We start from the raw sequence: 27686 nt of genomic DNA, 5'->3' as shown, positions 1-27686 counted from the left end.
ATAGCTTCCATATATATGTTCATACGATTTTGAGAAATATTGTAATAAAGTGCTCATTTTTTTAACCGATTCGCTCGAAATTTGGCAAGAAGGATATTCTTATGACTCTTAAAATTACCGGTGAATTTTTATAGAAATCAGTTCAGATTTATATATAGCTGCCATATATGTGTATTGCCCGATTTTCACTTCTAGAGCCAATGCAAGCGCATTTATTGATCAATCTTGCCAAAATTTTGTACAACGCGTTCCTCGAGGTTTACCAAAATATCTAAGAATTTTGGTCGAAATCGGCTCAGATTTAGATATAGCTCCCATATACCTGTTCGTCAGATTTTGGGCAATTTTCAATAATGTTGTCATTTGTCAACCGTAGTTATTGCAGTGTGAACATATTTGCTAGAAATTTGATACGGATTGTTTAATAACTCATCTGAAAACATCCACCAAGGTCCAACAAAATTGGTTCAGATTTGGATATAGCAGCCACTTTGTACTTATAGGGTAAGTGTAGGGTATTTTAAAGTCGGTACCGCCCGACTTTTGCCTTTTCTTACTGTTTTTGTTAGAATTTGTGGACTTCAATCCGACTTTCATGATTTCCCATTTGTCTCCTTATCTGCGAAATAGACGTTTCTCCAAACGTTTCTCTCCCGTTATTTCTCCTTCGCTTAGTGCGTTGCCACTGACTGCAGGGTGGCTATGTATACTGTATACTTGGAATCCGTAACGTTTCGACACCCTTGGTCGTACCATGGGCCTCTTGGGGTAGGTTTCGGGTATTTAGGAACGGATTTGTCAGTTTTGGTTTTGCATTGTGCCGCTATATCAAAGGGCTAAGGAGTGTTTGCAATCACGGTGGCGCAGAGGTTAGGATGTCCTCCTATGACGCCGAACGCCCGAGTTCAAATCACGGCGTGTACAATAGAAAACATTTTTCAGCGATGGTTATCTCCTTACAAAATGCTGGGGGCATTTGTAAGGTTTCCAGCGATGTTAAAATTTCTCTGCCAAGTGGTGTCTCTAAGCGGCACGTCATTTGAGCTCGACATAAAAAAGGAGGCCCTATATCATTGAGCCTAAACTTGAATAGAACTGCACTTATTGATATGAGAGATAAATAACGTTGATTATTTCATCATAATTTTTCTCTGTGTAAAAGTGTGTATTTATTTGTGTCTTAGAGCCCAAACATTCTTCTCTGTATTTATTCTAAGTCCAGGATAATATGCTGAGTCTTTTTCTTAAGCTTTTCGAAGCGATTTGTGTTTGGAAACCTTGTCACAAAAGGATAATATCATTTCACTGCCTTTATGAATGAGTATGTGTGTGTGTGTGTGTCGACGTTTATGTTTGTTTGTCTCAATAACAAAGAGTGTCTGTGTGGGTCATGAATATTTGCCATATTTTGAGTTTTTCATAAAGTGATTATAAGGAATGTTTGTGGGACTTAAGCTTTAAGTGGTATTGGTTGTTTTAGATACAACATTTTGGGATCTTCTAATCGATTTTGGTTGTCTTTTATAGGTAAATCGTTGTTAATGGTGACAGGAGTTGTCTATGGAGCTTTATATGAAAAGATAAAATTGGAATAGTATGCATTTTTTAAGAGTTTAGTGGAAATATTTGAATATATTCAGGCATATTATGTTCTGCAATGACTTAATTTTAAGGGAGTTAGGTTATAGTGGATGTCTGACATAGAAAATTTTGATGCATTGTGATACCATAATGGTGGAAGCCATATGCCTCTTGTGGGAAAGGAACTATCGACTGCTGTACAGGTAATACGAGCTTGATACCAATTTAGCTGTCAGAGTGCTTCTAATTTTACATTTTACTAAATTTTATCTTCCTTTTCTTCTTCTTATATATAAAAATGAATTTGCGTTTGTTTGTATGCATGTTCCGTATAGACTCAAAAACGGCTGATCCGATTTTCTTGAATATTTCACAGATGGTGCTCTATAGACCCGTGGGGAAAATAGGGTACTTCTTTTTTTGATATCTGAAGGGGAGCGGACCCTCCCCCTAACCCTAATTTTCAGAAATGCCAGATTTCGGAAATGGGTGGTGCGAATTTAGCGAAATTTTGGGTGCTCTCTTATAGTAACCTAAAAACAAAAATTGTGTGTCCAGATGGGGTACCTAGGGGGACCGCCCCACCCCAAAAACCTAACAAATATATATATTGACCCATCACTACAATATGGGACTTAAATGTAAGGTATTTATGATAAGAAAAAAAATTTTCGGACCAAGTGTTTGGGGGACCACCCCAACCCCCAAAACCCCCCTAAATCGGGCATATTTTTTACCCACCATGGCAATATGGGACTCAAATTAAATGTATTTGCGAGTAGAATACGAATCTGATATTCAAATGTGGGACCAAGTTTCTGGGGGTCCATTCCTTCTCCAAAACACCCCCAAATACGACCATGGTAATGTGGAGCTCAAATAAAAGGTACTTGAGAGAAGAATACGAATCTGATATCAAATGTAGGACCAAGTGTTTGTGGGGCCTCCCCCCCCCAAAAACACCCCTCAAGAGGACAAATATACGCAATATGGTACTCAAATGAAAGGTCTTTGGGAGTAAAGCACGAATCTTATATAAATTTTCAGAAAAAGTGTCTATGGGGCCACCCCACCCCCATTACACCACCCAAAGAGGATGTATTTACTTACCATTTCAATATGGGGCTCAAAAAAGAGTCATTTTATGGTATAACAAGAATCTGAGATATAATTTCAGAGCCCCCATGTGATATGAGTGGGCGCCTCATCCCCCAAAACACCCTCCAAACTGGACATGTTTGCCGACTATGGAAATATGGGGCTCAAATGAAAAGTATTTGGGAGTAGACCAGGAATGTGATTTCAACATTCGGGACCAACTGTCTAAAGGACATCCCACCCCCATAAAAACCTCCAAAGTGGGACACATTTGCTCACCATAACAATATGCATCTTAAAGAGATTGGAGCTTGATATTGATAGTTGTTGGGGCCCATACCCCAAACCGGATATATTTGCTGTCTTTTGCAGTAAGGGGTTTAAATGAAAGGTATTTGAGATTAGAAAACGAATATGATATCCAATTTTGAGGACAATGCCAATATGAGGTTCAAATAAATGATATTTGAAAGTAGTAGCATGATGCTGATCTATTTTCAGAGCCAAGTGTTTGGCGGACCTCACCGCTCCCTAAATCGGACATAATTACCGACCATGTCAATGTGCAATGCAAATTTTGCCCATGAACATTCCACTAAGGAACAGGGGCAAACTTCTCACCCATCAATGAGTGCAGTTTGAGGACAATGCCAATATGGGGTTCAAATAAATGATATTTGAAAGTAGAGCATGATGCTGATTTATTTCCAGTGCCAAGTGTTTGGCAGACCACCCCGCTCCCTAAATCGGACATATTTATCGACTGTGTCAATGTGCAATGCAAATTTTGCCCATGAACATTCCACTAAAGATCAGGGGCAAACTTCTCACCTATCAATGAGTGCAGTCCGATTCAAGTTTAAGCTCAATGATAGGGGGCCTCCTTTTTATACCCGAGTCCGAACGGCGTGCCGCATTGTGACTCCTCTTCGGAGAGAAGTTGTACATGGCATATTACCTCACAAATGTTGACGGCATTAGGAGGGGAAAGCCATCACTAAAAATTTTTTTCCGATGGTCTCACCAGGCGTTCAGCGTCATAGGCGGACATGCTAACCTCTGCGCTACAGTGGCTAAAATGAAAGGTATTGGGGCACGAACCAATTTTCAATGGTTTTACCCCTTTCCCAAAACACCCACAAACAGCAATTATAAAATCAAAGGTAGTTGGGAGTAGAATACGATATCCAGAATCTGATATCCAAATGTGGGAACATGTATTTGGGGCATCTCCCCTTCCCCAAACCACCTCCAAAAGAGTACAAATTTACCGACCATGACAATATGAGGCTCAAATAAAAGGTATTTGAGATTAGAAAACGAATTTGATAACCAATTTTGGAGCCAAGTGTTTGGGGGGACGCCTAATCCCTTAAACTCCCCTTAAACCAATGGCAATATGGGGTTTAAATAAATGGTATTTGAAAGTAGAGCTCGCTGCTTATATATTTTTCAGGGCTAATAGTCTAGGGGCCACCTCATCCCCGAAAACACCCCTTATTCGGACATACATATTTACCGATCATGGCAATATGGGGCTCAAGTGAGAGGTATTTGGGAGTAGAGCACGAAATTCATACCCACTTTCGGGAGTCCACACTGGGGGTCAACACTACCCCCTAAACCCACCAACCACCATCCTGGGGCCTTCCCACTTCCAAAAATCCCATGGGAATATCGTGCTCAAATAAAGTCCTTTAAGAGTGGAGTACATCTAACATCCAAACTCAAATGACCCTCAAACTTTCGAGCGATTTCGTAGACCAATAAAGATCATATGGGATTAGATTAAGCCATTTATAGTCTTCTACTGTGAGTCAAGCGATATACATTTACTATTTTTGTAGCATGCTATATTCACTTAAAGCTCTTGAATTGACGAAAATTAATATTCAAAGAATAATTTTGTTCCATGTAAAGTAAGAGAAGGCGCAGCGGAGCGGGCCCTGTTCAGCTAGTTGTATATAAAGAAATTGTATTCAATGCACATTATTCTTCCCCAAAGGCGATTCAGCGAATACCGGCTTTGAAAATTTAAAGCCTTTTTCCAATCTTTCCTTTATCGAACAGCGTGGGACTTCTTTTGCAGGCTTTATGTCTGCGGTTTATTATCGATTTTAATGATGCTGCTGAATCAATCACATTATGGAGTAACCATGTGGGCTTTCTTCAAAATTTTTAATAAATTTTATAAAACGATTTTCCTTGAAATCTTTTTTAATATTTATTGTAATTTCCTTTTGTTGTTTTTTGGCCAAAAATTATTCGTGGAAGTTCTTTAAACAATAAAATCCATAAAATATGATGTTTAGCCATAAGCAATATGAATGCTCCCTCCCACCTTCCTCGGCTCAGTGATTGCTTTTGTAGCAAAGTGTCAAAGCATTAACCAGTTTAGCACGCTTCAATTTGCTGTTTTAGGGAGAAATCAGGCGTATAAATCTCAATAAATTGTGGACAGTTTTGGTCATTACAGAAAAAACATGACCCGTATGTCACTTCTCGTTTCTTTGGCCATTTGGTTTGTTTTTCTCTCGCATATCTACATTTGGTCATGCAATGATTAATCGTTAGGTATTTCTTGGATTGTACATTCGAGAAGAGAAAAAAGCGACATAAAAAAAGTCTTTCTTAACTTTTGTCGTTTTTTTTTTCGTTCAAGGGGGGGTTTTGTTTGATTGTTTGTCGTACAAAATAGCAAATCAAAGCCAGAAACATTTCATTAGCCATGGTGGGACTTTTTCGTTCTATTATAAGTCCAACAAATGGCATTTGTGAAAAAAAGAATATCTGAAACGCTAAGCTAGATATGATGGTTTACAGCTCATTTAGTTAATTGTGTGCAGGTTATGCATAATGACGATTTAGTCGAAGATAGAAAGAAAAACTGTTCTTTTCTTCCATTTCAGCTGGGGAGTTATGCTTGGAAGAAATTCTCAGAATCTCATTTAATATAATAACATTCTTCTGTAACCTACACTCACACACATTCCCATATTCATAAACGTATATCAAATCATATAACAATATACGTAATTCATAGAATTCCAGTCAAAAGTAATTAAATCTGAGTTCACGAAATGAATGAACGAACAAATGAACACATTCTTTTATTGTACATTTTTTTTGTATTGTACCCAAGTCCACATATAGAGGAAACAATTATATGTAGTTATACAGTAACCCGACTGAAAGCAATGGGCAATTCCATGATCAGCAAAAGCTGTAGTTAGGTCAATTAAAAGGTTGTCTTAAAAAGATATTAAATTTCATTCAATTAATAACAAGTAAAGAATTAAGTAAATAATTAATAACAAGTAAGCTATAAAAAGGAGGCCCTTATGATTGAGCTTAAACTTGAATCGGACTGCACTCATTGATAGGTGAGAAGTTTGCCCCTGTTCCTTAGTGGAATGTTCATGGGCAAAATTTCCATTTATTTTTTTATTTGTTATCAGTCATAAGAGTAAATCGCATCGAAGTAAGGCTTTTATTTGGAAATTTCAGTCAATCAGCGCAGAAAGCCATAGGCCACCGTGGAACTTGGCATGTCCGCCTTTGACGCCGAACGCCTGGGTTCAAACCGCAGCGTGAACATCACAATAATTTTCAGCTGTGTTTATCCACTTATGCTGGCCACATTTGTGAGGTATGCTTCGGCATTAAAAAGGAGGTCCTTCATCAATGAGCTTAAAAACTGTAATCTAACTACACTCATTGATATGAGAGAAGTATCCCCTGTTCCGTAATGGAATGTTGTTGGGAAATTTAGTATTTAGCGCAAAAATGAGGTTTCTAGAAACCGAATTACCAAATCGGAGATTACCTCCAAATCGGAGATTACCTTCAAATCGGAGATTACCTCCAAATCGGAGATTTTCTCCTGCCTAGGATATGTATGCTATATAATACAAGTGTACTTTGCAAATTTTGCCCATGAACATTCCATTAAGGAACATTGTCAAACTTCTCACATATCAATGAGTGCTGTTCGCTTCAAACTTAAGCTCAATGATACGACTCCTCTTTGAGGAGAAATTTTCACATGGCTTCCATGCATAACACACAAATATCGCCAGTATTAGGAGGGGACAACCACCGCTGAAAATTTGTCCGATGTTCTCGCCAGGATTCGAACCCAGGAGTTCAGTTTTAGTTCTTTGAGATAATAAGCTTTTATTCCGAAGCGACATACCAAAGCATTACGTGAGAATTGAACTACGATATCCGCACTGCTGCTCCAAAACATACTACAAACTTAGCTACAGTAGCGTTTATTCTCTGAAATAGCTTAAAACAGCAATATTTTATTTGGCCGGGCCGATTTAATATACCATCCTCAATCAATTTCAATGACTTTTTCAAATATAATGGGTGATTTTTTAAGAGCTATAGGAAAGATTTTCAAAAAAAAAACACATAAAATTTATAATTATGCATCAAATCTTTATTTGAATCGATAGTACGGTCCATATAATTTAATGTTTGAAGATTATTTCATGCAAATGTTGAACGTGACTGCGCCTCAAATGGTCCATCCGCTTAGTCCAATTTTGGCATACTATTTCCAACATTTCGGTCGGTATTTCACGAATGTTGTCTTCCAATACGTCAATTGAAGCGGGCTTGTCTGTATAGACATGAGCTTTAACATAACCCCACAAAATATAGTCAAAAGGCGTTAAATCGCACGATACTGCCGGCTTATTAACCGGCCCCGAACATGAAATAAATTGTTCACCGAACTCGCCTCTCAATGAGTCCATTGTTACGCGTGCTGTGTGACCTGTGACACAGTCTTGTTGAAACCAAATTTCATGCAAGTCAAACTCTTGCATTTTGGGCAAAAAAAAACTTGAATATCACGGTAGCGGTCACCATTCACAGTTACGATTCGCCCATCTTTGAAGAAGTACGGTCCAATGATGCCACCAGCCCTTTAGCTACACCAAACTGTGATTTTTTCTGGATACATTTATAACCCTTGCAATGCTTTTGGCTGTTCTTCACTCCAAAATCGACAATTCTGCTCATTTACGTATCCATTGAACCAAAAATGAGCTTCTTCGCTAAATACTTTAATAATTTACAAGCGTTGTTAGTTTGTAAGACGATTCTGCCGAAAGCATGCTAACTTTCAAAGGAATAAAGCTAGGCGCTTGAAATTTTGCACGAATACTTCCATTAGTGTGAGTCGTTTGGTATTGTAAAAAGGCTACATCGGTCCATAGCTGGCATATAAACCGATCCTGGATCGTGACTTCTTGATCCGCGCAATTATCTTCCGATTTGGCTGAAATTTCGCATTATGTGTTTTGGGTTGACCATCTGGAACTATGCCAATTCTGGTCCAAATCGGTTAAAAACCTGATATAGCTCCCATATAAATCGATATCGCATCTTGACTTCTAGAGGGCCCAATTATCATCCGATTTGGCTGAAATTAGGTAATTTGGTAAGTGTTTTGCTTTGACCATCAACAACTGTGCCAAGTATGGTCTAAATCGGTTCATAACTTCATATAGCTCCCATATAATTTGATCTTGGACCTTAAAAACACTTTTCACTTCACTTCACTTCAATATTTACATCGAAAATATGTTTCGATGCATCCTTTTATTTACAGTTATGTCGATAAAAAACAAATTTCTTTATAATATTTATATACATTTATTTCGATAAAATTATCAAAAATAATTTCGAAATTTTATCGATACTTTTGACGGTAAACTTACTGCAAATTATTTCAATATATATATTCGTAAATAATTGCGGTATATTATTATCGAAATAATTTTCGATAAATGTATATCGAACATTTATCGAAAATTATTTCGATATATATTTACCGAATATTATTTCGATATATTTATCGGAAATTTTTGATATTTTTATCGAAGTTTATTTATATACTATAACGAAATTGTGAGCAAAAGTTTATTAATATCGAAAACTTTACATATTTCTGATATTTATTCAATGGACACATCTAAAATCATTTCACTATACTTAGCAAAATTATCGAAAAATGTGCCAAAATTTAATAAAAATATTGTTGCTTTATGAAAAAATCCACTTAACATTTGTATCGAAATATATTTCGATATAACATTTTATCAAAACTATTGACGCATATTTATCGAAAGTTATTGCAGTGTTTTTATCAATAATTATTTCGATATATGTATATATCGAAAATAATATCTATTATATCTCTAATTTCGAGATTATAGGCCTTATTCACAAAACGTTACCTAGATTTGAAATAGTTTTATTTGACATATTGCCTTTATTAAAGCGATTCAAGGCTTCAAAAATTTTGTCAATAAGGCCGTATATCTATAAATGTGCCAAAAACTTAAAAATCTGATTTCATATGGTTTCTCAAGTTTACTAGCGAATTGAAAATGTGTAACCAGCTATTAGTCTCCTTTATTTTGGAATAGCTCATATCTATACAGAACATCATGTCACAAAGCATACACATATACCCTTGTTTCCACCTTTACATAATCACATACAATATGACCTCACATTGTAACGTATATTTGCTGTTCATATTATTGTCATTATTTTTATTATACGAAAACCAAAACAACCCACACAAACTTTTCCAGGTGCTATGGCAATAATGACCCGAAAACACCTACCAAAAATTTGTTGCCTCTTGGCAGCTGTTTACGATCTCCGGGTGCATTAATAAGGCAAAAATCGTTTCATACCCTAAATGAGTTGACCAAATTTTGCCAATTTAGAAATACCCAACATACACAACAACAAAGACGTCATGCCACTGCAGTTGATGGTAAGCTGATGATGAGTTAACAGGACCTTATATAAGAGTTCAAAGCACACACTCTGACCTTTTAAATAAAAAGAAAATCAGTGCCTACTAAAGAGCTTAGAATTTTTAACCACCTTATAACTAAATGCTGGCTTTAAACTACCAGGCTGCAGTTGCTGAATATCAATACGCTCCTCATCACTACTCATGCAAAAGCTTTAATTAACTCCCTTAAATAAAACGAAATAGTCTTTTAGGAAAATGGGCCAACCCTTAAGCCAAAATCACCCAAAACCACACATACTACCATACAAGAATTTAATCTTAAACAACAAAGCCATAAAATAAAAGCTTGTCTCAGCCAAACAAACCGCCTTCATCACCATCACCTCCACCACCAACGCCATTGCTAAACGAATAACCCATAAAACCATTGTGACCTTTTTTATGGTAGTTTTGTTGTTGTTTTTTTTTTCTCTCTGACAAATATGTATATATTAACCCACTTTACTGATGGTTCTTAACCAATTCATATAACGAACATCTGCTTTTTATTGTTTTTAAAGTTGGAAAAGGGCCATAGATAGCGACAAACAAAAACATCGGCGTTCGCTGAACGACCACAACTTACAAAAAAAGGGGAAAGGGCAATATTTTTGACATTTTATTGTGTATGGTCATTTATAGATAAATAAAGAATTACATTTATTTATGATAAAATTATGGTTGAGGTTTTGCGGTATATGCATTTTACCATTTTTTGTTTATTATTTACATACACACAAGTTCTATATATTTTTATGAATTAATAAAAAAGTGGTATAATAAATTTGGTAAAAAGTTTTAAATGTTATCATTTTAATTTTTTTTTTGTGGTGATCGATATAAAAATAGTTATTAAAAATCTAGTTTTTAAATAATTACCAAAAAATGTGTAAAATTTTTCTTATAAAAAAATATTTTCATAACAACATCGAAAATTATTTACATATTTTTATTGTAGATATCTATTATATTTTATCGATAACATGTTTTTGCTATCTTCAGATAAAAAGTTTTATATATCTCGCTATCAACTTTTCGACGACTTTTTTGATAATTATCGATAACATATTTTTGATATTAGCGATGACATATTTTCGATATTTATTGATGACATATTTTCATTATTTATTGATAAAATTTTTCGTTATTTATCGATAGTATGCTATCGTCCTGTTTTTATTTTACTATTGGGTTGCCCAAAAAGTAATTGCGGATTTTTCATATAGTCGCAAAAATCCGCAATTACTTTTTGGGCAACCCAATAGAATACACATTTTCGATAATGCAAATCTTTTATTAATATCGATAATTAGCGATGACACATTTTCGATATTTATCGATAATTTTTTGTTATTTATCGATAACATAATTTCAATATTAATCGATAGCATATTTTCCTACTTTAATTTTACTTGAATACATTTTTGAAAATGCAAATCTTCTATTAATATCCATAAGGCATAGTCTCATTTAAATTGTAAGGTAAATATGAAATATGCAGTCGATAATATTGTCTAATATAATATTTAATTATCCACAGATTCTATTTTTTACTGTTACATATTTTCGATAACTTTTTTCGATAAATTTCTGTAGCATATTTATAATATATTGCTGTAAAAAATTAATGTACATTCAATCAAACCAAGCCTTTTTTAATATTTATTTTTGTGTTAATTCAAAGTTAATTCTTTGTGTTATTGCTGTCATATTTTCGACGACTTATTTGATATTTACCGATAAAATATTTTAGATATTACCGTTGACATAATTTCGATATTTATTGATGACATTTTTTCGAGATGTATTGATAAAATTTTCTCATTATTTATCGATAACATAATTTCGGTAGTAATCGATAGCATATTTTTCTACTTTAATTTTACTTAAATACAAATTTTTGATAATGACAACCTTTAAATAATATCGATAAGCCAAAGCCTCATTTCAATTTTAAAGTAAATATGAAATACGCAGTCGATAATATTGTCTAAAAAATATCCACATATTTTTATCCACAGATTCTATTTTTTACAGCTACATATTTTCGATAACATGTTTTCGATAAATTTCTTTAACATATTTGTAATATTTTGCTGTCAAAAATTAGTAGAATGTACATTTTCAATAAAACCAAACCTTTCTTAATATTTATCTTTATGTTAATTCAAAGTTTGTTCTTTGTGTTATCGAAATAGTTTTATATTTATCGCTATTATTTTTTCGACCACTTCTTTGATATATACTGATAACATATTTTTGGTATTAACGATGACATATTTTCGTTATTTATCGATAGCATAATTTCGATATGTATCGATAACAAAATTTCGATATTAATCGATAACATAATTTCGATATTAATAACATATTATCCTACTTTAATTTTTCATGAATATAAATTTTCGATATTGGCAATTTTTTGTTAATATCGATAAGCCATAGTCTCATTTCGCGAACTTATTGAATATACATTTTCGATAATGGCAATTTTTTATTATTATCGAAAAGCCATATTCTCAGTTTTGTAAAGTTAATACGAAATACGCAGTCGATAACATTTCCTAAAACATATATAAATTTATTATCCACTCATTCAATTTTTTTTTTTTTTGTAACATAGTAACATATATTCGAAAACATGTTTTCAATCAATTTCTATAGTTTAGTTACAATATTTTGCTCTCAAAAACTAATATTGTGTAGATTTTCGATAAATCAAAACCTTTCTTAATAACTTGTTTCGTATTAATTCAAATTTTGTTCTCTGTGTTTCCAGTTTCCAATAGTTTCTAATCGAAAATGTTTTTTTATAACTATATTTTTTTTAAATGAATATAATTTAAAAAATTATGATTTTCCCCATTTTCGATAACGGATTACCAATTATATGGATTAAACGATATCACTTTATCGATATTTTTTATATTATATTATATAAATATTTATAAAATTTGTAAAATATCGATATTTTTGGATAAAATATTATCGATATAAAATTCAGAAATGACCAAAAACATCCAATGATAAAATGTTTCATGATTTTTTTTTAATTTGTGTTATCGATAAATTTTATTTTATATTGAAAGAGAGCAAAAATGTTGGTTTATATCTGCTGTATTTTATTTTAATACTATATAGTGCAAATCTCGATTATTTGTTTCCTTTTGTCTGTTATTATTTGTTATCGATAACTTGCCAGTACAACTTTGCACTAATATTTTATGCAGAACATTTGTCTTACACTGGACAGAGCTAAAATAAAACACGGCAACTGTAAACAAAAGAATGGATTTATTGAAAGCTAAATTATCTTAAAACCGATATATAAGGTATCATACTACGATAATAAAATATCGATATTTATCGATATCTACAAATATTTCTCGACAATATATAAATTATATTTTCGATAATACGTATATTAAAGTTATCATATTTTGCATCAACATATTATCGACAACACGTTTCCGATTACATATTTATATCCAAATGCGATGTTCTTCAATATTAATTTGTATTTTATTATCTATATTTTTGGAAAGCTTATTTTCGTTATATTAAGTCGTTTTATTATTGTATTATTTTCTATAAACATAAAATACTTATTTTAACGACATTTTTCTATCATCGCAGAAAACTGATTCGTTATTAAATCGATACTATAGATACTTATAGAAACAAAAAACTTCGTAGCTCTTCGCAGCATTTTTTTCTAAAATTTCTATAGAAAATTATAAATTTAGCTTATTATTGTTTATTATTTTGCAAATTATTATACCACTTTTTTACTTTGATTTTTATTTGCTACCCTTTATTTTTCGTTAAAATTTTAATTTCAATTATTTTGTTTTTTCTTTTCATTTCAAGATAATATACTACCCTGTAGTTTAAGTCCTACTAAAAGTGCAACATTGCGATCAGATCGCTCATCATCTAGTAACAATTCCCATAAATATAATATACACAAAAATCAGAGCAATATTAGTCCCAGCACCGATGATGACGAACATTTAGTGATATTACGCAGACGGCCGCCATCATCATCATCGTCATCAGCAACAACAACGGTCTCTACATCGACTACAATATCCACAACAACCATTGACCACCACCACCAGCATTTATCGAATGCTACAAAAAATTTTCATAATTTAAATACACACGATTACAATAATGATTATGAAGAGCTGCTTTTAAATGAGCCCACTCCATTTACCACATACGGTGGTCAACAGCAACAACATCGACCAGACAGTGGAGATTCTCAAGAAACGGCACGCACATACTTTGAGCACCCGCATCATCATTTGTCTTTACAGCACCACCCACCCACATTAGAGGGCCGTGAGAATTCTGGCTCACCATTTCGCTGGTCCGAGCAATTGACCCAAAACGTGGTGTCTGTAGCCAAAATTCGTTCGGCCATCTCTTGTACGTCACAGGATCTCAAAGAAATGGAATATTTATTGCCTCAATCACAGCAGCAGCATTTAAAGTTGCCTTCATCCTCGTCCCTGTCAATTTCATCGACATCCTCACTATCCTCGACGAATAGTGGGAAAATGTTGGCTGAATTATCGGCCTCAACCTCATCATCGTCCTTGGCTAATGGTGGGAACGCATCGATGGTCAATAACAATAGCCTAAGCATTTCACGTCACTCACAAAATGGTCACAATAACAAAAATTTTAAATTACTGCAGCAGCAACAACAACAACAACATACATCATCCCATCACAACCACTTGAATCATCATCATTATCCTGCACAACAGCAGCAGCAGCAACAACATCAACATACTCATAATCTCCACCTACACAACAATAAATCGTCAACACACCATCATCAACAGCAGCAGCAAGCCAAGAAAGTCAATGTGGGAGCTATTTCCAACACCTTTGTTGATGAGAATAATGCCGGTAATCATCAGAATTTGGCAGTTTATCGACAACCTGCCACCACCCGTACGCACAGCACCCACACCACTAACAACAACAAGGGTGGCAATACCCCCCATCGTTCGAAAATGTCCAAAAAACAATTGAAATTGGCCCAGGCTCAGTTGGATAAATTGACACAATGCAACCTACATCTACATGGTAATAATCTTAATTATAAAGATTGCCAGAAATGGCATGTAAACTTCTGCGAAGAAGTGGGGTGTGAGTTATGCAATCTACAGATTTTTTCTTATCGAAATTGTTATCGACGTTTGAACTTTTGATATATTGTCGGAATATTTTAAAGGGAAACAATGGCAGTTTCACTTCGAAAAAATTTTTATTGACGAAATTATTTTTATAGATCTAGGGTGTACACTCGATTAATTGTTATTCGATTAATCGATATTCGCGACCTTTCAACGTTTGAATTTTCGAGGTATTGTCGGAATTTTAAGCATGAACGCTTCATTAAAAGGCAAAAAAATTTATTTTTACAGATCTTTCACATAAAATCAGTGTTATCTAGGGTGTACGCTCGATTAATCATTGCACCTTAATTTACAAATAGGCGATTGATCGAATAATTCAAAAGTAATAATAAAAGAACACCCTAGTGTATTCCCATACAATACTTCGATGAGTCTATGTTATCGAAATTTTAGTGTCGTAAAATTGGTCTATGAACAACAATGTCGTAAATACGATAAAAAACAACACAACAAAAACAACACTTTATCGAAAGTTAATATTCTGGGAATTATGAGAATATTTTACGATAAGTATTAGTCATACATTGTCTAATGGCATGCATATATCCGAACGTCACATAAGAGTACAATATAAAGTGGCAGTTCCCACAAAGTTATCGAAATGAAATTTGTATTCAAAATGCAATTTGTTTTCGAAATGAAGTTTTTATCGAAATGTAATTTTTTATCAATATGCAATTTGTTATGGAAATGTAATTTGTTATCGAAATGCACTTTGTCATCGACAGTGCATTTGTTATCAAAATTAAGTTTTTGTGAAAACTCTAAATTTTTCAATATATTGCACGTAAAAACAGATATTTCGATAAGTTTGAGTTGTCGAAAGCTGCTTACCTAATCTATTTTATAATCACATTAAGCTTGAAATACAATAGCTTGTATTAACTGACTATAACATTTTAGCTATTGTAACATCAAGTACTTTTACTCGTTATTTTAACTGTAAAATACTTTGTACGTGCTCTAAATATTTTCGATATCGATAACGTTTAGTTTTTTAACGTTTTATTTTATTTGTTATCGAAATGCAATTTGTTATCTGAATGCTGTTTGTTATCGAAATGCTATTGGTTATCCAAACGAAACTCAATTTGTTATGGAAATGTATTTAGTTTGCGAAATGTAATTTGTTAACGAAATGAAGTTTGTTATCGAAATTCGATATGTTATCCAAATGCAGTTTGTTATCGAAATGAAGTTTTATCGAAATGCTTTAACCTATTTAATGAATCCTGAAATAGTGTTTGTTTGCAGAATATTGTATATATGTACTGTTGTCATATGGTATCGATAAAAACTGATTATGATAATTATTTTTTAACAGCTGTTATCGAGGCAAAAACTTTGAAACTTTTTCCACTTCTGCAAAAATCCCTATACATAATCAATTTAATAATTGGATATTTTTTGAATAGATTTGCTTCATTGTGTTAATTTCGATAACTTTCGATAATACGCAAAGAAAACCAAGTATTACCCTTTTCTCGGTGTTTATGGAGAGTTTAGTAAGACAAAACCTAAATAGCTTCTCTAATACCAATTTCGATTATTATCGATAAATGTCCACTTTAGTCTATAGTTCATATACTAAAAACATGTTAAACTCACTTTCAATCTGGCGGAATGTGAGTTTAACATTCCCCTGCCCCTGTTCCTTAGTGGAATGTTCATGGGCAAAAAATTTGCAATTTTTACATAGCTCTTACTTTCGATAACACGTAAAGAAAACCGAGTATTACCTTTTTCTCGGTTTTTATGGAGAGTTATGCAAGGCAAAACCTAAATGGCTTATCTAGTACTAATTACGATTATTATCGATAAAGGCCCACTTAAGTCTACAGTTCATATACTAAAAGCATGCAAAACTCACTTTCAATCTGGCGGAATGTTAAAATTTATACTTAAGGCTCAAGACCTTATTTGAAACCTTATTTAATCTTATTTTATCCATTTATTTGGACAAATTAGACTACTGATTTTCATCAAGCCGCTCATTAATCTTCATAATATTTTCTGCAGGGGTTACTTTTGATGTGGTAACCTCAATCAACATGTCACAAATTATTCGATTTTTTATTAAAGTCACCTTACATTTCGAACTAAAAGCATGTCTGACTTTATCTTCAATATTTTTCTCCACAAACCACATCTCAAAAGAAGAAACTAGATTCAATGAATACGAATTATCGATTATTTTCCCTTTTTCAAAAAAGAGCGCCTGATTTAACTTAATTTGGACAAATTGGACCATTGGTTTTTATCAAGCCGCTCATTATTCTTCATAACATTTTCTGTAGGGGTTACCTTTGATGTGGCAACCTAAATCAGCATTTTACAAATTATTCGATGTTTTCTTAAAGTCAGCAAACATTTTGAACTAAAAACCACACCTCTGGGTTTATCTCACATATTTTTCCCCACATACCACATCTCAAAAAGAAAAAAACTTAAACTATTGCCATCAATTATTTTGCACAACCACTAACCTAGTTACGGGTGTAATGTTTACCCATGGCATCCACGTAATTCTTGGCCACCTCCACATTCTATGAACAACAAACAGCACTGAGAGAGCCCCTAAAGGAAAACCTTCAACTAAGAACTTTGACAACTTTCCAAATGCACATACACAGCGGCAAATGGACTTTAATTAAAATCTTCGTTTAATGTATTTACAATCATTTTTGTTTACTCTGCGGTCATTTCAATTAAAATCTATTAACCCACCCTCTGTCTTTCGTTCTCTGTTTGTTTGTTGTGTCAACATTTTGCAGCTTTATTTTCGGCAGTCGAACATGGCCATTTGGATAAGGCTCGTACCATACTGGAATCGACAGATGTTGATGTCAACAGGTAAGTGAACTCAAGCATGATGGGGCATAACCAAACCAAACAGACAGACAGACAAACATACATACATGCAAGGATTTAAGCTTTCGATATGTTTGAACTAATTGTGAATTATGTTTGTCTTCCTTTCTTTGTTAGCATTAACACCGATGGTCTATCACCTTTGGATGTGGCGGTATTGAGCAATAATCGTTCGATGACTAAAATGTTACTACAACATGGAGCTTTGGAGGGATCGCAATGTAAGTATTTAAAGTTTTTTTTTTTTTTAATTCAGAGAGCTTACGTTGGATACATACAAATAAGAATAAATCCTTTTAATTTAATTGGTTATGACAGAACTTTTGTTCCAAGGGCCGAACGTAGAATAGCGTTCCAAGCGCCTCGATCTTTTGCGTTCATTCTTAAATCTCTTACACAAAATTTCGAGGTGTCTCCCACCACTTGATCTTGCCATCGGGCTTATGATCTTCCCGGTTTGCGTATACCACCGTGTTTGCCTTCAAAAGACTTCTTTGCTGGAGCTTCTTCATCCATTCTCACAACCTGACCTAGGCAACGCAACAGTTGTATTTTAATACGTATGACCATGCTGTCATCGTCATACAGCTCGTAGTTCATACGTCTCCTATATTCTCCATTAACGCAAACTGAAGAATCTTACGAAGAATCTTTCTCTCAAATACTATAAGCACTGTCTCATCTACTTTCACAAGTACCCATGCCTCAGAACCATATAACAACACGGGTAGTATCAGTGGCTTGTATAGTGTAATCTTCGTCTGTCGAGAGGTGGCCTTGTTTCCAATCTGCTTACTTAGTCCAAATTATTCTTCGCTATATCTCAAAACTGGTGTCATTCGTTTCGGTTACGGTGGTGCCGAGGTAAATAAAGTTGCTAACTATCTCAAAGTTGTGGTTCCCAACTTTCTCCATTTTCTTTATCTGCTAGGTTGTTCAAGGCGTTTTGGGAGATGAAACCATCCATTTCGTCTTATCTCCATTTACTGCCAGACCCATTTTCACTGACTCTCTTTCGATTCTTTCAAAGGCAGCAGTTACTACTTCCGGTGACCGACCTATGATGCCGAGTAGCATTGTGATTAATGTGCCATATCTATTCACATCTGCATCTCGTATAATCTTCTCCAGCAGGATATTAAAGAGATCACACGATAGGCTGCCTCCTTGTCTGAAACTTCGTTTGGTATTGAATGGTTCGGAGAGATTCTTTCCTATTCTTACTGAGGAACGCTTATCAGCAAGTGTCATCCTGCAGAGTCTTATTAATTTTGCAGGAAAACCAAACTCAGATATGGCTTGAAATACCTTTGAGCGCAAAGGAGTAGCGAAGGCGGCTTGGTAGTCAACAAAGAGATGGTAGGTGTTGATTTGTCCTTCTCGGGTCTTTTCCAGGATTTGGCGCAGTGTGAATATCTGGTCTAGGGTGGATTTACCAGGTCTAAAGCCGCAAATGATCTCATTGACTTAAAGTTTTAATCTTTCGCACAGTACGCTCGAGAGTATCTTGTATGCGATGGAGAGGAGACTTATTCCTCTGTAGTTGGCACCTTCTGTCTTGTCTCCTTTCTTGTGTACGGGACATAGTATGCTGAGGTTCCAATCATGCGGTATGCGTTCTTCTAGCCAGATTGCGCAGATAAGCTGATGCATACGCCTTATCAGCGTGTCGCTTCCGGTCTTAAATAGTTCAGCGGGTAGCCCATCGGCTCCTGCTGCCTTGTTGTTCTTCAGTCGGGTCACTGCTACTTTTACCTCATTCTGACTAGGAGGTAAACATTCTATACTATCATCAGGAATTGGTTCTGAGGTATCCTCTACGCCGCCAACGTCGAACACTAGCAGTTGGGTAAAATGTTCTCTCCATATCCTCAGCATGCAATCTGTGAAAGTTACCAGATTTCCTTCTATGTCTCTGCACCAAAACCATTTGATGTTTAATTCTTTGGTACAATTTCTAGACTTCATTCTGACTCCTGTACATCTCAATTCGCTCACACTCACGTCTTTCCATTTTCTTTCTGCGGAATAGACGTTTTTCCGCTCTTTTTCTGCCGATACCTCTCCTTCATCTGGCGCGTTGCTACTGATTGCAAAGTTGCTCTATATGCCGCATTCTTGGCTTCAGTAGCATCTCAACACTCTTGGTCGTATCATGAGGCTTATCTCGTGGAGGCTAAACTTTCCGATTGTTGGACCAAAGGTGTCTTCCTTCCCCATCTTCACATTAAAATCTCCCAGAACGATTTTAATGTCATGGGCGAGTCAGCGGTCATATTCTCTCTCTAGGCGCTCATAGAAAATATCCTCGGTCTGCTCATCCTTGTCTTCCGTCGGGGCATGGGCACAAATAAGTCTGATGTTGAAGAATTGGGCTTTTATGCGGATTGTGGCTGGCTTCTCATGCACCGGTGCTAAGCTAAGGACAAAGTGATTCAGTCTCCGATTAACCTCAAACACAGCCATATTTATGCCTCATGTTATGGCAGCTATAGTATAGTTGGTCACCGTTTGTTGTTGCAATGATGCCATTCCCAGTCCATCGCACTTCCTGTAAGGCATTAATATCTGTATTGTACTCCGCCAGCGCGTATACTGCACCTTCTTTGTAGAGAATGCGGATATTCCAGGCGCAGATCCGCAAATTATGGTTCTTTTTTCGTTTGCGTGGGTCGTCAACGTTGGGGGATCCGTTTTTACTATTCCTTTGTTTTTCATAGTTTTCCGGGGGCGTTTTACTGGCCCAGCGCCCCAACCGCATGGGTTTATTGGGATTGCTAATGTATCCCTCGTTGTGGCAAGCCGCTTGCTCCAAGATTAGACGCTCGCCTCCAGCCGCCCCTAACTTGAGAACAGACGCTGATGTTGGTCATTGGTTATTTGAAGGTGCCAATAACTCGCCTTGTCAACTCGAGTATCATTGGCACTCAGTATTTACTTAAGAGCCACTGCCACCTGACCCCTCACTGAGAGTCTCCTCTCGAAAATCGCTGACTGCCGGCGGCCTCTTTTGCCGCTACTCCGCATTAAAAACGGAGCTTTCCATTATCCGTAACCTGTGGACGAGACCTGTAGCTTTCAGCTATGCTTCCCGTGGTAACGATGGACACCACACAAGTAGGAGCTCAAATTTCCAGCCTGTGTTGTGCTCACAGTTATCCCGTGTATAATCAAAAATTATGGAGGCCACCGTAGCGCAGAGATTAGCATGTTCGCCTATGACACTAAACGCCTGGGTTCGAATCCTCACGAGAACATCGTGAAAATTTTCAGCGATGGTTATTCCCTCCTAATGCTGGCGACATTTGGGAAGTACTGTACCATTTGGTATGTGTATGGTGTCGCACTGTGGCTAGCCGTTCGGACTCGGCTATAAATTGGAGGTCCCTTATCATTGAGCTTAAAAATATAAATCGAACAGCACTCATTTATATGGGAGAAGTTTGCCCCTGTTCCTTAATGAAATGGTCATGGGCAAATTTCAATTTGCAATCACAAATTATATGTTTACCTTTACTTACTTGCAAGCATAGAGGACCAATGACACAATTTATGCTTCATTGCAGAAAAAAGTTGATTTTTTCGAGAACTTCAATCTGATGCGCTCCTTCTCCACCAGATTTCGAGATGTCTTCCTGACCTTGATCTTTCAATGAAAGTTTCCATCTTCATTGAATAAACTATAAAGCGTATCGATACAAACGCCTTCTCCGTGCTGATTCCTTTTCAATCCTTTACACCTGTAAACCTAGGCAACTTTTCAATGATGGCGTACAGATAATGCAGCTCGTAGTTCACATGACGATTATATTCTTCTCTAACGCCTTGATCCATATTCGCATATTTTATAAAGGTTCCTCTTCTCCAGCACTACAATCACCGCTTTTGTGTGAAGTCTAATAAGTCATTATCGTTTTATACGACATAGTACATGGAATTTGTAAAACTTTAATACGATTTCTGCTCTCCTCTCCTATCATCCTCTCAAGTTGTACAAGTATGTTATTTGTATACATTTCAATATTTAATTATCCTCAATAGTTAAGCCTATCTTCTACAAGAATCCGTAACTTTGGCCATATACATATGTACAATGTCTTGTCTTGTTGCAGGTCAATTCTTATGTAAATCAAGATTTCTAATGAAATAAAAGCAAATGCATGTTTCATGGGCTTAATGAACCAAAGCTGCAGAACTTGCCAAGTGTTTATTCTTATCAATATAGGTTTCATTGCCTTGTGCAAAACATTAGCTAGCTTCTTAAAGGATAAAAGAAAATTGTGAAAAGTTTAATCTTCAATATTTGTGTAATTTTAAACATTCGCCTTAGGGTCTAATTGCATTTTGTTGTATTCCTTCCCCATACAGTCTCCGTGGATAGCATTGGTACAAAACTGAATGGTCTACTGAAAGATGCTGAAATTCGTATTCATGATTTAAGTGGTCTAGATGGAACATGCCAGCCCTCATTTTCATCACGTCCTTCAATTTCGAGTATTATTATAGGTAAGTACATTGTAGAATATAAATCGTCAAACCTACTTCATACACAATAACATAAGTTTATATATCTATTTTACCATGAAGTCTCCCACATTAACCCCAATTTCATTACATTTACTTCAGAATTGCGTAGCCACATTTTTTTCGAGTGTCTTCGGCCTACTTTATTGTAGTACTCGTACTTACATTCAAACTTTAGATGGGAGTAAACGAAGAAAAATTACTGTATAAATGAAATGAATCTTCATTCAATTTAGTATTAAGGTCTTCATTGGGCAGCTTAGTTGGTGAAGACAATTTGTGAAAACTTCAACGCATTTAATTGAATGAATTCCGCATTGAATGTGGAGACGTTTAGTATACTCATTCGAAGTGGTCAACAGTAATTAGGCCCATTAAAACCTCATTTATTATCCGATTTCGCTGAAATTGGGACAATGCGTTGTATTAAGCCTCCCAACATCCTTTTTTAATACGGACCTGATCGGCCCATATTTGGATATAGTTGTCATATAGACCGTTCTCTCGATTTGAGATCTTGGGCCCATAAAAGGCGCATTTATTGTCCGATTTCGTTGAAATTTGGGACAGTAAGTTATGTTAGGCCTCTCGACATTCTTGTTGAATTTGGCTTAGATTGGTCCAGATTTAAACCAATAATATATAACTTCCAAATTTAAGGTTATGGCCCATAAAACGTGCATTTTTTAACCGATTGCTGAAATTTGGCACAATGAGTTCTGTAAAGCCCTTCGACATTCGTACCGAGTATGGTCAAGATCGGGCTATATTTGGATATAGCTGATTTAATTTCTTGAAACAATAATGGTCTGACTTATGCAGTTATCAATGTCGGCAGTGTATCCAATGAATTCCACCAGATCATTGGTGCCAAGTGGAGGATCTGGTTAACTATCGGAACATGTGTGGAACTCTGTAGAGGGTTCACCCATACAAATGACGGGCTGCCAGTATAGAGGGGTCATCTTTACGCTGCGTTTTGCGTAGGCGGAATGTATTGATACCGTCAAACAGCTCGTCAGAGGTATCCACGCTCCCTAGGAGGGTGCAAAGCTCAACCTGGTGAAAAAGATGAACATCCCCAGCCTACAAAGGTGACGGTCTTCATCAAGGGACGGAGCAGTAAGTTTGCGACGGAACGCATGTTGGGATTCTTGAGCAAGCAAAACCAAGGTTTGGTCGTAGAGAAGTGGAAGGTCTTCCACAGGAAGGAGAAGGAGGATGGAACTCTCCTTGTAGTTGTCATTGATCAAATCTCCGAGTATGGCTAAGACTAAAGGCATAGCGCACTACGGGAGCAAGACTGTCTTTTTCAAGATTGGGAGGACTAGGATAGGCAGAAATCCTCATATTGAGACATCAGGCCGTGCATTGGAAGTTGACTCAATACCGCCCAACAAAAAGGGGGCTGACGACGAGACAATCACGGCCTCTCACACTATTGTAAAGACTAGGATATGCAAAGATCCTAATACTTAAATATCAGGCAGTGCAGTGGCGTGAGACTTAACCCAGCCTAACAAACAGGGATCCGACGACGGACCTATTACCGACTTCAAGATTCGGAAGACTAGAATAGGTAAAGTTCCTAATATTGAAACATTAGGCAGCGCAGCGACAGGAGTCTCAATGCAGCCTAACCTACTCCCAAGAAGCCCAATTACATGAGACTAAGATAGGCAAAGATCCTAGTATTGAAGCATCAGGCAGGAAATGAAAACTCAATGCAGCCAAATGAACAGGGACCCAATGATGGAACCATTACCGACTTTATAAAGAGTCGAAAGACTAGGATAGGCAAAGAACCAGTGACAGAAAAGTCAATGCAGTCTAAAGAACAGGGAGCAGACGATGAGATCATCACCTACCTCCAAGATGCCCATCTACTGGAGGACCAATGAGGGCCAGAGTTGTCAACGACGGATGCAACAGTGATGAGACAGGGAGACGATGGAGCATACCTGACATCACTTTATCTGCCTTTCGAATCTCTGACACCGCCACCCACCACGGAGCTGCAACGGCAAGCAAAACAGACAAGAAACGAGGTACTAATAGGGTGCAATGCGAACTCACACCACATTTCGTGGGTTAGTACCAACACTAATAAGCGGGGCCAAGCCCCGGCAGAGTTCTTAAATACTAACGACCTAATAACACTTAATATTGGTAACACCGCTACCTTTGTCAGTAGGATTAGGGAGGAGGTATTAGGTGTGACAATGTGTTCGCAAAGTCTAATCGATGAAGTTCATGATTGGAGGGTTTTCATGGAACACGCTTTCTCTGACCATCGCTACATAAGGTTTAGAATAGCAATGCCAGCGTCGAATCCGATAAGCTTCCGGAATAAGTTGAAAACCAAATGGATTAAACTCGGAAGACTACTCAGAATAAGTCTTGGGCAAGACACTTTAGATTGTCTAAGCATAGAAGACGTTGACGGAAATGGCAACAGGATTACGACTGCACTGGTGGGGTCCTTCAAAGATAAAGGAAATCAGCCTAAGAAAAACCCTGGATGACCGGGGAGATTCGGAATATTGGGAAAGAGGTCCGCAGTCTTTTTAACAGAGCACGTCGTAAAAAAAATCGGAATTTTCACAGCGTGGCTAGGACTTATATATACTCCCAAAGCCTGGCAGGAGGCAAGGGTGGAATTTATACCCAATCCCGGCAAGGCAAATTATGCGACACCAAAGGCCTACAGACCTATAAGCCTTACGTCCCTTCTACTCAAAACCATGGAACGTATCGTGGACACAATGATAAAGAGTAGGACATCCAGCGAACTGCTCAAATAGCATGCCTATTTCAAGGGAAGGTCGGTGGAGACTGCCCTGCACGAGATTATGCATAAAATGGGAGAATTCTTCGATGCCAAAACGTACACCCTGGCGGTATGCATTGACAAAAGCCCCCTTTTAACAATGTGCGGACCGTCACACTGATCCAATCCTTAGACCAGTTCCGGGTGGACTTGGTCCTTGGAGACTGGATAAACCATATGCCAAGGAATAGGTGGATAAATTGTGTGTCCCATGGTATAAATATAAGGGAGAAAGTGGGACAGGGCACGCCACTCCTATGGGTGAACGCTATAAATGTCCTATTACGGATGCTGACTGAGGAGGGACTTGAATCCGTCTGCTATGCAGACGCTGTTATAACACTTCTTAGGGGTAAGGATCTAAACCAGCTATGCAGAAGGGCCGAAAGGGTCTTGCATAAGGCATATAACTGGGCTAGACCCAGAGGTCTCAGTGTTAGCAAAGAGAAGACTGAAATATGGCTGTTCATGGAGAGGAAAGAAGGTAAAATACTTAGGTGTGATCTTGTACAGGATACTGAGTTGGAAGTGCCACATTCAGGAGCGTACTGAGAAGGCTCGCAGATGTAGGGCGCTTAATGGGGCCTGAATTCGAGGATAGTCCACAGGCTCTACCGGAGCGTAATTGGACCAATAATGGACTGCTATGGAGAAAAAGTTCAATATAAGGACCATACAACTGGTTCAGAGAACATGTGGTCTTTGCATAGGCGTAGCGATGAGGACCACGCTCATCAGGGCACTGGAGACTATTCTAGACATACGACCCATTGTCATACAGATTAAATGTGAGGCTTCCTCTGCGAGACTTAAGGCTATGGGAGAATGGATTAAGGATGAGTGCAGCTCATACTATCGCGGTATAATCGTGGCGGCGATAGGAAGGAAGGGAGGGAAGAGGCTCCCGATCGGATACCTGACATGAAACTTGAGGTCGAGTGCGAGGCACTGCTGCTGTCACAGTCTTGGACTGACGGAACCCTATTATTGCCATCAGGAAGATCATGTTACACGGATGGATCAAAGCCTGGAGGTCTACATGGAGAACCGAGGGTCTGATATCTGTTTTAGACTGCCTGAGCGTAAGAAGGAGATTACCGCCTTCTCTAAGGATGGTACGATCCGCATCGTTTGGGCCGGGCCACACCGGAGTAAGGGGGGATGAAAAAGTAGACGATTTGGCAGTGAAGGCCAGAGGACTGCCGTCAGCAGACTTGGTCAACCCGAAGGCTTTAGGGTCGACGCAGTCCGATTTAAGATCGTGGGCTACGAACGCCCATGGAACAGCGAAAAGGTCGACGAGACGACGAAAGCCTATGAGGAGATCTGGATTGTGAGAAGAAAGGAAGCAAGCAGGAGGTCAATAAAGTTTTCGGTATCATAACAGGACACATAGAACTACGGCAAGTGATAGCATTTGTAGGGCATGCGGGGAAGATGATGAGACATTGGAGCATTTCTTATGTCATTGCCCGGTTTTCGCGGCTAACACATACCTGCTCTTAGGTGGGGACACAATACCATATATAAACCAACTAAAGGCGTGGTATGGAAAACAATTAAGGATTTTGTAAATAGCACGGAAATCCTGACTTAAATTTTCTTTCTCTAAGTTACTTTTTAGTTTTTAGAGCGCACAACAAACCTATTACTGGCTTAAGTGTATGTCCACAGAGGCATGGGGCGGATAAATATCCGCACCGTCTTTTCAATCTAATCTACCTAACCTAACCTAAATTTTCATAAAGTTAAATTTCCATGAAATTTTCTCTAAAGACAAAATTTCCATGAAATTTTCTCTAAAGACAAAATTTCCATGAAATTTTCTCTAAAGACAAAATTTCCATGAAATTTTCTCTAAAGACAAAATTTCCATGAAATTTTCTCTAAAGACAAAATTTTCATGAAATTTTCTCTAAAGACAAAATTTCCATGAAATTTTCTCTAAAGACAAAATTTCCACGAAATTTTCTCTAAAGACAAAATTTCCATGAAATTTTCTCTAAAGACAAAATTTCCATGAAATTTTCTCTAAGGATAATATTTCCATGAAATTTTCTCTAAATATAAAATTTCCATGAAATTTTCTCTAAAGATAAAATTTCCATGAAATTTTCTCTAAAGACAAAATTTCCATGAAATTTTCTCTAAAGACAAAATTTCCATGAAATTTTCTCTAAAGACAAAATTTCCATGAAATTTTCTCTAAAGACAAAATTTCCATGAAATTTTCTCTAAAGACAAAATTTCCATGAAATTTTCTCTAAAGACAAAATTTCCATGAAATTTTCTCTAAAGACAAAATTTCCATGAAATTTTCTCGAAAGACAAAATTTCCATGAAATTTTCTCTAAAGACAAAATTTCCATGAAATTTTCTCTAAAGACAAAATTTCCATGAAATTTTTCTGAAGACAAAATGTCCACAAAATTTTCTCTGAAGACAAAATGTCCATAAAATTTTCTCTAAAGACAATTTTCTCTGAAGACTAAATGTCCACGAAATTTTGTCTTATTACAAATATTTCCATGAAATTTTCTCTTAAGGATAATTTTCCAAGAAATTTTCTCGAAAGACCAAATTTCGATGAAATATTCTGAAATTGTTCTCAAAACAAAATTTTAATTGAAATTTTTTGTCAATAATTGTTTGGGATAGTTAGTCCCCGCCATCACTGTTTTATATCCCAATTATCTTTAAAACATCTCATATCAGAGTTTGTTTCAAAAACACCCAT

General features: G+C 36.4%; 1 protein-coding gene across 4 annotated transcripts in view; it reads left to right on the top strand.

Annotated features, from left to right (window-relative positions):
* LOC106080825 (uncharacterized) overlaps nt 1-27686 on the top strand; it is a 116713-nt gene that overhangs the window by 69313 nt on the left and 19714 nt on the right. For 3 of the 4 annotated variants that reach the window (XM_059361841.1, XM_059361840.1, XM_059361842.1), the window contains exons 3-7: nt 9297-9484; nt 13379-14611; nt 17499-17577; nt 17713-17816; nt 21964-22101. In XM_059361841.1, the coding sequence (XP_059217824.1) occupies nt 9297-9484; nt 13379-14611; nt 17499-17577; nt 17713-17816; nt 21964-22101 (1742 nt within the window). The remainder of the gene's footprint in view (nt 1-9296; nt 9485-13378; nt 14612-17498; nt 17578-17712; nt 17817-21963; nt 22102-27686) is intronic. The other variant, XM_059361839.1, reaches the window with a different exon arrangement.

Source organism: Stomoxys calcitrans, chromosome 2 (genome assembly GCF_963082655.1).
Source record: "Stomoxys calcitrans chromosome 2, idStoCalc2.1, whole genome shotgun sequence".
NCBI classification, from domain to species: Eukaryota; Metazoa; Arthropoda; class Insecta; order Diptera; family Muscidae; genus Stomoxys; species Stomoxys calcitrans.
This window is presented reverse-complemented; position numbering and strand designations above follow the sequence as displayed.